The following is an 11,849-nucleotide window of genomic DNA, read 5'->3' on the forward strand; positions in this document are numbered from 1 at the left end:
ACTAGAACTATCCGACACACTAGGGACAATTTATAATTTTAACAAAGCCATTTAATCTACAAACCTATACATCTTTGGAGTGTAGGAAGAAACCGGAGCACCCGGAGAAAACCAACTCGGTCACAGGGAGAACGTACAAACTCCATACACACAGCCCCCATAGTCAGGATTGAACCCCCGGTCTGTGACACTGTAAGGCAGCAACTCTACCTCTTTGCCAATGTTGCCCCCACCCCTACACTGTGCCCCCGTTAATTAACATTTTGAGCAGGTGCCAGAAATAGCAGCAGTGCATCTTCTGCATCGAGGAAATTTCAAAACATTTGTTGATTATCCATCCTTTCACAGGTCAGCCACTCGATCCAGCTGAAGGGAGCTGCAAGGGAACATCTGATGTTCGTTGAAGGTGGAGACCCAATAGATGTTTCAGTGGAATCTCTAAGTATCTTACCAAGTTATGAGCAAGTGGATGTAACAGGTAGGACATATATATGATGCTGCACTATTGTCAACTGAGGGAAGGATTGTTGTTGTCCAAGAGCAGCTTCTTCGCAGTAACCTTCAGGCTCGAGAGCACTACACAACACTAACCATTAACTACCATCTTCTATGGACAGTGTCTTTGGTTGCACAGCAGACTTCCGTTTGGTACTGTTATGGTTGCCTGGTATTACCGTTGGTTATTGTATATTTAAGTGTGTGTTATAACATCATCTTGAAGCCGCGGTCTCCAGTCGGGAAGCACCGATTCGGGACTTACCTTCCAGACGAGAGGGCCTGTACATCTGGCCGACTGCGGAGGTTTGTGGCCCCGACCACGGGGGAAAATGGAGGAGGACTGACTGAACTTTGTGCCTTCCACCACAGTGATGAATGCTGTGGTGGATGTTTTTGTGTTAAATTTTTAATGTGTATTGTGTGTTCTTTTTTTATTGTACAGCTGCTGGCAAGTTCATTTCACTGCACTTCATTGTGAATGTGATGAATACATCTGACTATCGACTATTGATAACATTACAGGCCTGTTAAGCTGCAGCAAATAAGAAATTATTTGTTGTGTCCAGTACATATAACAATGAAACACTCTTGACACAAACTCCAACTGTCAATTATCTATATATCTACCTATTTCCCAAGGCAGTCAAAATTATTAAGTCCAAATGTGCCCATTCCATCCAAACATATTCCAATTGTCCATTATGTTCAAATCAACAACCAGAGAGCAGTCCTGAGCTATTATCTATCTCATTGGACTATCCTTGATTGGACTTTACTGGACTATATCTTGCACTAAACAGTATTCATGTTATACCCTTTATCATGTATTTGTACACTGTGGATAGCTCAATTGTAATCAGATGCAGTTTAATGTGGATAAATGTGAGGTTATCCACTTTGGTGGCAAGAACAGGATGGCAGATTATTATCTGAATGGTGTCAAGTTAGGAAAAGGGTAGGTGCAACGAGACCTGGATGTGCTTGTACATCAGTCACTGAAAGAAATCATGCAGGTACAGCATCCAGTGAAGAAAGCTAATGACATGTTGGCCTTCATTGCGAGAGGATTTGAGTTTAGGAGCAAAGAAGCCCTACTGCAGTTGTATAGGGCCCAGGTGAGATCGCACCTGGAGAATTGTGTGCAATTTTGGCCTCCTAATTTGAGGAAGGACATTCTTGCTATTGAGGGAGTGCAGCGTAGGTTCTCGAGGTTAATTCCAGCAATGGCTAGATTGTCATATGTTGAAAGAATGGAGCGACTGGGTTTGTATACACTGGAATTTAGAAGGATGCGAGGGGATCTTGTTGAAGCATAAAAGATTATTAAGGGATTGAACACGTTAGAGGCAGGAAACAGGTTCCCGATGTTGGGGGAGTCCAGAACCAGGGACCACAGTTTAAGAATAAGGGGTAGGCCATTTAGAATGTAGATGAGGAAAAACTTTTTCACCCAGAGAGTTTTGATTCTGTGGAATTCTCTGCCTCGGAAGGCAGTGGAGGTCGATTCTCTGGATGCTTTCAAGAGAGAGCTCTTAAAGATAGCGAAGTCAAGGGATATGGGGAGAAGGCAGGAACGGGGTACTGTGCGGATGAATGATCAACCATGATCACAGTGAATGGCGGCACTAGCTCGAAGGGCCTAATGGCCTACTCCTGCACCTATTGTCTATTGTCTTTCTGCTGACTGGCTAGCACATAACAAAAGCTATTTACTGTACCTTGTACACATGACCATTAACTGAACTCAACTCAACTCAACTCAAATGGACAGGATCATTGGACTATTGGAATATCACCTCTTGAGCTAGATCCACCTTCAATGAGATTGAGGCTGACCTGCGGCCATTTACCTACCTATTCCTCATTTTTGCAGTTAACAAGAATCTATCAATATCATATTTAACATTAACAATTAATTCAGTATCAATTGTCACTTCCAATTTTTTTTCCCACCCACTGCATGTAGAAGTGTTCGTAACTTCACAAAATAGACTTTCTGTGGGTTTTTTCTGGAACTTTCATCTGTAACTTCCTGCAATTGTGGTATACAGATGTCCATCGGCCATTGAAATCGCTCCTGCTCACTCTGAAAAGCACCAAGTCTGACAATAAATACAGCACTGCATTGAGAGAATTTCAGGTAGGATGCATCCGATCAACCCAACTTGCTGGAAAAAAGGTAATGGTTTCACATTTCTTTGAAAATTATAGATGTGTAACAAATTGTATTTTGAAAGTTATTGTAAGTATTTAAAGTTGGGAATGGTAAATTAGACCAGAATTTACTGGGAAGTTAGATGGTAAGTTCAATACATATATTACATGGCGATAATGGCACAGTGGCCTCCTGGTTAGAGCTTCTGTCTCACAGTGCTAGAGACTCAGGTTCGATCCTGACCTTGGATGCTGTCTGCGTGGAGTTTGCACGTTCTTCCTGTGACTGAGTGGTTTTCATCCAGGTGCTTCCCACATGCCAAGAACGTGCAAGTTTGTAGGTTAATTGGTCCCGTAAATTGCGCCTTACGTGTAGGGAGTGGATGCAACAGTGGGATAACAGAATCAGTGGTGAACAGATGATCGATGTTCGGCTTGGACCCAGTGGGCCATGACGTATCTCTAAACTAAAGTGTGAGAACAAACTCATGGGTTGTGGTGAGGAAGAGGTCCCACAATTGTGAATCGTGTTTGAACAGCGAATAATTAGCCTCATAAACATGGGAGTTTGGCCTGTAACCTTCAACATCCGTGTACCTGTCCAAATGTCTTTTCAATATTGTTAATGTGCCATGCTCTGGCAACCCGTTTTCGTCCCAACAAGTCCATGCCGAGCAGCGATCCCCATAGACTAGCACAATCCTACACCCACTAGGGACAATTTACAATTATACCAAGCCAATTAACTCACAAACCTGTACGTCTTTGAAGTGTGGGAGGAAATCCCAGAGAAAACCCACACAGGTCACAAGGAGAACGTACAAACTTTGCACAAACAGTAGGTATCTTACAAGACTTACCTTCAGCGGCACTGCAGTTCTGACACTGGCCGTGTGCGCGACTTTGGTGCCTCGGGGGGGGGGAGATTTTCTCCTGCCTGCCTGAGTTTTATTTTCTCGGGGTGTGAGCTTATGCTGAAGATTTGTTCCGACTGCCAGTCTGTGAATTTTTTATTTTAAATTGCTGGACAATTTCAGCGCTGCAGTAAAATAAAAATTAGCTTCTAATGCCGTGAACGCCGACAATGGGGACGGATTTCAGGTACGGGACAGCTAAAGGAAAGCCGTTTATTTTACCTATAAACGTGCTTCTTAGGATGACCTTAATCCACATTTTACGTTGCGAAAAGGTGATTTAGGCCCCATATGAACCGGCAGTGTTTTTCCTGCCGATATGGGGTTTAAATTCACCGCAACTGCAACCGCAACGTTCCAAACGATCGCGTTCCACAAAATCCCACTCGCAAGATGATTTAAATGGCCATTAATTTACGGGAATTAAACATAAAATTCCTTCCATTTGGCCTATAAATTCATGACAATGAGATTTAAAAATCATGTTATATTGTGAATTCTTGTGTGAATGTTATTTGGACTATTTAAAAATGTTAATCTTTTCTTAAGAAATGGATAGATGTTTAGATCTAGTAATTGAATTTTGTAATTAGCTACAATTGGGTAACTAACTAATTATATGCTTTAATTTCAGGACATCCAAGTAAGATTGTTTCATATTTGTTTCATAATGCTTCAATCTATAATAACTGAAAATTTCTTTCAGTTCTCTTAATATTTAAGAAAGTTATGGGCTTTTGACTGTCCCCGATCACAGCTTTTGTTTTAAGTCAATGGAAAAACAATAGGGAACAAGATGCTAATTTCCGAGTATGTAAATGGCCATAACTTTTTTAATATTGAAGATATGAGAGTGAATTAGGTGTCAAATTAAACTTCTTTTTATGCTTTATCTGATGGGATAAATTGCAGACTTGATTTTTAAAATCTCAAAATTTTGTAACATTGCTACAGACAGCCCCCACACGATCGAACATGGATCTCTGTTGCTGTAAGGCAGCAATTCTACCACTGCGCCACTGTCTGTCAGTGGAGTTAATTCCATCCCATCTAAGTATCTTGTACTAATGCAGTATTAGTCAATGTTAGGAAAGTGAAACCTCTGAATCCTATAATCCTCTTGCTCTTACACCATTCTGTAATTTGCTTACATATCTGGCACCATATTGCCCATTGATTATTGGTATTACCTCAGCAAAGTGATCGCCCTTTTCATATTCCTGAATTGCACCCATGATGCATCATTGGATGATCCCATCAGGATACCCTCTCTAACGGGGAGCACGATGGCACAGCTGGTAGAGCTGCTGCCTCACAACGCCAGTGAATGCCGTTCAATCCTGATCTTGGTTGCTGTCTGTGTGGAATTTGCACATTCTCCCTGTGATTGCATGGGTTTCCTCCAGATGCTCTGGTTTTTTCCCACATCACAAAGACGTGCGGGTTGGTGGGTTAATTAACTATTCAAAATCAATTTCTCATGGTTTCATATAAAGTGACAGTTAACATTATATTTATAGATGATCTAATTCAGGAGTAACATTGCATTAAATTAAATGAAATACACTATCTCGGTAAAGTGGCTGATATGAATATTTGGTCCATAATCATATCACTGAGCTTGATGTGTGGATATTGGCTTGAAGATGCATTGGGATGCCCTAGGTTTGTGGAGGGGCCTTGGAAATGAAAGACCTTCCTAATATCACAAAATTAGTGCTCAAAAATAAAGATCAACCCTAATTCAACGATTCAATAGTTTAGTTATGGTCAAGTGTATAGAGATAGTGAAATGTTTGCTCAAAATGCTATTCAGTCAAATTATACTGTAATACGTACAATAGATCCTCTTCGGCAACAGCATGCAGTGAGTCGCCATGTTCCAGCGCTATCTTGCAACTTCACAGCTCAGTTAGAAAAGTTGGAGTAACTCAGTAGGTCAAGCAACATCTCTGGAGGACATGAATAGGTGACGTTTCAGGAAGAGAGTCCTTGACCCGTCACCTATCCCTTGTTCTCCAGAGATGCTGCCTGGATTGCTGAGTTACTCCAGCACTTTGTTTCCTTTTGTGTATTGGCCACTATCCGCAGTTCTTTGTTTCTACGTTTCCAGAAAATTGAGTTCTTTCATTTAAAAATATCTGCCACAAATGGGTGTTGTTGCCTTTGCAGAGTGTTGAGTTTGTCATTGACTACCCACAATCCGTTCAGGTGAAGGGCTTCACCATTGAGCCGGCCAGAGGTATTGTGGAAGCTGGCAACACAAAGACCGTCAGTGTCACCTGGACTCCCCCTGCTGGGCATGATGTAAGTTGTCACACTGTGACTTCCAATGTCCTGCATAAAATTCAGATTCAACATAAACTCAACAGTTCAGATAGCAGTTCAACAATTTGACAACATTACTGACTGATTTCTTTAAGACTTTCAAAAATAAATTATTAAATTAAAGAATGTGGTGCTGTTAGTTTATTAAATTCCACACTGTAAACTGAAGTTTTATATTTAATTAAATCTATTTAATGATACATAGAAACATAGAAATTAGGTGCAGGAGTAGGCCATTCGGCCCTTCGAGCCTGCACCGCCATTCAATATGATCATGGCTGAACGTTGAATAAGGTACATAATAACAAATAGAAACCACCTGATTTTACCAGCAAGCATGCCATTATTTTGATCAGAGTCCTGTGAAATACAAATTGAGGTATCCTGGTTGACACGGGCAAGTTCATAAGTCATAGTAGCATAATTAGGCCATTCGGCCCCTCGACTTTACACCGCCATTCAATCATGGCTGATCTACCTTTCCCTCTGAACACCATTCCGCTGCCTTCTCCCAAATAACGCTTACTAATCAAGAATTTGTCAATCACTGCCTTAAAGATACCTAATGACTAGGCCTCCACAGCTGTCTGGGCAATGAATTCCACAGATTTACCGCCCACTGACTAAAGATATTGCTCCTCACCTCCTTTCTAAAGCTATATCCTTTCATTCTCAGGCTATGCCCTCGGGTCCTAATTGGGCCAAGGGGCTTATTTCTCTGCTGTTTGACTCTATAACTATATCTTTCTACTTGCAATAGGATCTGTCCCCAAGTTCATTGATTAAATTTAGCCGGTCAGCCATCGGATCCCGACCTTGTGAGACACTTTGAAACTCATCCAACTATTGCCATAACACACATTGTGAAAAAAGTTCAACCAAGTATCTAATCTTCCCCCCGCATTTACCCCGCGTGAACCTCTATAAAACTTTTTGATGATCCATGTAATTCGACCAGAGAAGAATACTTTTGTGAAGAAGTTTCATTTTTATTGCGCCTGCTAAAATTGAATTCATCGTACTACCATTTCTAGATTAGGTATATTGAAAAGAAAGCTATTCAATGTTATGGTTTTAAATGCAAACTAATAATATATTTTGACTGCAGATTTTTCAGTAAGACTTTAAAAATTTTGTTTTTCAGGCACTTCAGATAATCTCAGCCACGGTTAAAATGGCCATCAAAGGAGACATAGCGGAACACTACCAGATCATCCTGATGGCCATGGTTATTGTAACTTAAGATAAAAAGTTGGGAGGATTTACAGAGAAGGCTTCTTGTATATAAGAGGGTTTATACATTGTCGAAAGGACTGACTATTTTAAAACCAGATTTTTAAGCTTTACGGAGATGGAATCAGACTAAAACTAGACTTTGTTTGGTGCTCCACACCATTAGCTGATTTTGTTTTATATTGGCACTCTCCTGTAATAAGGAAGCTCTGTAAGTAAAGGTTTTCTCATCTAAACGTGTTCTGAAGAGTATGTTCAGTTTGAATTATTTGTCTGCTATTCCAAATTCTTTCATTCTCACCAAAGACTTAGAACATAGAACATAACACCCGTCGTTAGGCCCACAATGTCTGAGCCGAACATGATCTGCAGTCACCACTTCTGCTTGTAAATCCCTCCATTGCCTGCTGATCTAAAAGCCTCTTAAATGTCGCTATCATATCTGCTTCCACCACCACTCCTAGCAGTGTGTTCTAGATACCCACTACAATCTGGAATCATGTATAGTCTTTCTGTCCACTGCTTTTCACTGTACCTCGGTACACGTGACAATAAACTAAACTCTGAGGAAAAAAATATGTCCAACACATCTTCTTTAAACTTTACCCCTCTCACCTTTAAACCGCACCCTCTAGTCTTTAACATTTCCACCCTAGGAAAAATATGTTGACTGTCCACCTTAAGTATGCCTATCATATTTTGATATCATAATCATAATCATAATTGTAATTTATTATCCAAGTAGGTTTTGCAACATACGAGGAATTTGGTTTGTCATGCAGTCATACCAAAAAAGCAGAAGACACACAACTACATAAAAATTTGACATCGCCATCCACCACAGCGGCTCCTCCACATTCCTCACTGTGATGGAAGACAATAAAGTCTTATCTTCCTTCCTCCTTTTCTCCCGCGGTCGAGGCAGTCGAACCATCCTCAGTCGGGGCTATCAAAGCTCCCGTAGCCGGCGATCAAAGCTCCCGCGATCGGGGCCGTCGAAGCTCCTGCGGCTTGGAGCGCTTGAAGTCACATGACTGGCACAGTATCCAGCAATAACTGAAATCATTTGTTCACATCCCCCAATAAACAATTATTAAAATGATCTGTTCTACTGGGTAATGCTGACCATAACAGTGCAATTCCAAGTAGGTAATGCAACCTATGCAAAGTCCATCATGGTTTGATGCTAAGGTAGGGTTTGTGGTTAGGATAGTGTGGTGTGGTTCAAGAACCTGAATGTTGACACATCAGTGGAGCGCTGGCTATTCTCTCTTTGTTTCACAAGTTATCACAGAGCCATAACATCTGCAGCAGAATGAGCAGCAGACAATTGTGAGAGCAGATTGTAGCCATGGATGTGATGCACACAGCAGCAGCAAGCTTCAGGCTAACCGATCCTTCCAAGGTACCGGAGAGACATCTGCTATATCCCCAAGTCTGCAGTGCAGAGCTGAAGCATGCAAACAACAAACTAATTTGCAGATCAAGCAGCCTTGTCACTTTCCTCATGGAGTTGAGGGATAACTGCGGAGGGTGTGTTGACTACGTTACAGAGTAGCCTGGAGTACGTGGCACCACTGTTGATCATCAGGGTTGTTCAACCACTCCATGAACTGGGGGCTTTCCACTCAATTTAACATTCAGCTGGTGTCTGGCTAGATCCATATCTACGTCAATGGCCATCATCCAAGAAGAAACTTAAGCAACAGCTTTCAGTGCACATTATTTAAATGAAAATAATCCGTGAGTGTGTTTGTTTTTGGGACAAGAACCTGATCTTGGCATCGGCTGTTGAACAAAGATCGCAGCCAGGGGAGGAAGCACCTTGGGGTGGAACATGAGCTTGTTTACTGTTCTGCAGCCACCCTAAAAGCTATGTCTTAAAAGATTAATTGGATGTAAATAATTAAAAACAGCAAAATTATTTTTAAATTAATATATTTTTTGAGACAAGGAGAAACCTGAGCTGGCTGGGGGTTTTCTATGAAGCATCATGTAATGTGCAGCAAGTTTGGTGCACTGTGACATTGTCCACATGATTCGTTAAAGTCATAGCAGAAACGGGCCCTTTGGCCCAACTTGCCCACATCGACCAATTTGCCTACCTGAGCTAGTCCCATTTGCCTGCAATTGGCCCATATCTTAGTTTAGTTTTAGTTTAGAGATATAACAGGCCCTTCGGCCCACCAAGTCCGCACCGACCAGCGTTCCCTGCACATTAACACAAGCCTACACACACTAGGGACAATTTACACTTATAGCAAATATACAAACCCAAGCCAAATAACCTACAAACCTGTACGTCTTTGGATTCACAGTCAGGATCGAAACCGGGTCTCCGGCGCTGCAAGCTCTATAAGGCAGGAACTTTACCGCTGTGCCACCGTGCAGCCCATTCCTGTCCATATACCTATCCAAATGTCTTTTAAGCTGCTATTTTGATTGAGGGATCAGTGAGAACTACTGCCCTGAAATCTGAAATAATATGTGCAATTCCGTAATGGTTCAGTGCTGGGGCTGCTTCTCTTCACGTTGTATATTAATGATTTGGATAAGGGGATTAGAGGCTTTGTGGCCAAGTTTTCAGATGGTGCTAAGATAGGTGGAGGGGCAGGTAGTATAGAGGAAGCAAGGACTCTGTAGAAATAATTAGACAGTTTAGGAGAGTGGGCAGAGAAGTGGCAGGTGAAATTCAGTATAGCAAAGTGTGAAGTTATGCATTTTGGTAATAAGAATAAAGGTGTAGATCATTTTCTAAATGGAGAGAGAATCCAGAAATCAGAGGTGCAAAGGGACTTGGGAGTGCTGGTGCAAGACTCCCAAAAAGTTAATTTGCAAGTCAAATCGGCAGTAAGGAAGGCAAATTCATTGCTAACATTTATATCAAGAGGACTGGAATACAAAAACAGAGATGTAATGCTGGAGCTCTTTTGGAGTACTGTGAGCAAACTTGGGCTCCATATCTGAGGAAGGATGTGCTGGCTCTAGACAGGGTCCAGAGGAGGTTCACAAGAATGATTCCAGGAATGAGTGGGTTAGCATAAGATGTGCGTTTGACAGCACTGGGCCTCTACTCGCTGGAGTTTAGAAGGATGAGGGGGACCTCATTGAAATTTAGAGAGCAATGAAAGGCATAGATAGCGTGTATGTGGAAAGGATGTTTCTGCTGGTGGGAGAGTCTAGGACCAGAGGTCATGGCCTCAGAATTATAGGACGCTCTTTTAGAAAAATGAGGAGGAACAGAGGGTAGTTAATCTGTGGAATTTATTGACACAGAGGGTGGTGGAGGCCATCAATGGATATTTTTAAGGCAGAGATAGACAAATTCTTGATTTGAACAGGTGTCAAGGGTCATGCGGAGAAGGCAAGAAAATGGGATGAGGAGGCAGAGGTCAGCCATGATTGAATGGCGAAGTGGACATGATGGGCCGAATGGCCTAATTCTACTCCTATAACTTGTGAACGTGATTCTACTCCTATAACTTCATCAAACTGCCCTCTGACCATAACCATTCACACAAGATCATGGAAAATGTGGTTTGCCTGCAGCTCCGCACAAGACTGCAAGAAATCGCGGAGAGTTGTGAAGGTGGCCCAGTCCATCACACAAAGCAGCCTCCCCACCCCATCACCTCCATCTCTACTTCATGCTGTAAAACGATAATTAAGATAGGGAGGCTGGTTTTACTTTGATCACAAGATTTTGGTTGGTTTAAAGACTGTGACTTCTACATGAGAATTTGATGCAAGAACAACTCCACAGCAGTGGTATAAATTCCACTGACTGAGGTTCTCTGCTCCCTTGCCAATCTATTGATCACTCTTTTAAAGGGTGTTTCCTGAGGGAACAATGCCCCAGAACAATTGAAGCTGAAATCTCAGGTGATAAAGTATGACTGATTTTCCAGTTGATTCCATTTGGAATTTCACAGCGCTATAATATGACCTTAACTGGGTTTTATTTTAACTAGACAGCCAGTTAACCATTGCATACAGTGCCATATGGAACAGTTTGAGGTTTACTGTAAACTCATTAATTCAAGCATAATATTAATCTTTTAAAATCTTCCATCTATTCTTGCAGTTCCACATTCTTTTCAAAATCAAAAGAGTAAATAAATCAACGACAAACAGATCCCATCGGTGGAAGGGTTGAGAGCCACAGAGTACAGAGGTAACGTGATAGGTAACAGATCCCAAGGAGATGGGAGGAGAAACCTGATCAAGGCAGGGGTCGGCAAACTTGTTCTGCATAGAAACATAGAAAATAAGTGCAGGAGGAGGGCATTCGGCCCTTCGAGCCAGCACTGCTATTCATTGTGATCATGGCTGATCGTCCCCAATCAATAACCTGTGCCTGCCTTCTCCCCATATCCCTTGATTCCACTAGCCCCTAGATCTCTATTTAACTCTCTCTTAAATTCATCCAGTGATTTGGCCTCCACTGCCCTCTGTGGCAGGGAATTCCACAAATTCACAACTCTCTGGGCGAAAAAGTCTAAAATGGCCTCCCCTTTATTCTAAGACTGTGGACCCTGGTTCTGGACTCGCCCAACATTGGGAACATTTTTCCTGCATCTAGCTTGTCGAGTCCTTTAATAATTTTATATGTTTCTATAAGGTTCCCACCTCATCCTTCTAAACTCCAGTGAATACAAGCCTAGTCTTTTCAATCTTTCCTCGTATGACAATCCCGCCATCATAGGGGCCAGGACGCATGTC

The 11,849-nt window shown here is 41.9% G+C and overlaps 1 protein-coding gene across 1 annotated transcript in view; it reads left to right on the forward strand.

Moving 5' to 3' along the window:
• cfap74 (cilia and flagella associated protein 74) overlaps window positions 1-7,363 on the forward strand; it is a 132,118-nt gene extending 124,755 nt beyond the window's left edge. Inside the window, exons 36-39 of the mRNA XM_033047890.1 lie at window positions 349-478; window positions 2,550-2,677; window positions 5,739-5,873; window positions 7,039-7,363. Of these exons, the coding sequence (XP_032903781.1) occupies window positions 349-478; window positions 2,550-2,677; window positions 5,739-5,873; window positions 7,039-7,137 (492 nt within the window). The 3' untranslated portion in view covers window positions 7,138-7,363. The remainder of the gene's footprint in view (window positions 1-348; window positions 479-2,549; window positions 2,678-5,738; window positions 5,874-7,038) is intronic.
• The last annotated feature ends 4,486 nt before the right edge of the window (window positions 7,364-11,849 follow it).

This window comes from Amblyraja radiata, chromosome 31 (assembly GCF_010909765.2).
Source record: "Amblyraja radiata isolate CabotCenter1 chromosome 31, sAmbRad1.1.pri, whole genome shotgun sequence".
Lineage (NCBI taxonomy): Eukaryota > Metazoa > Chordata > Chondrichthyes > Rajiformes > Rajidae > Amblyraja > Amblyraja radiata.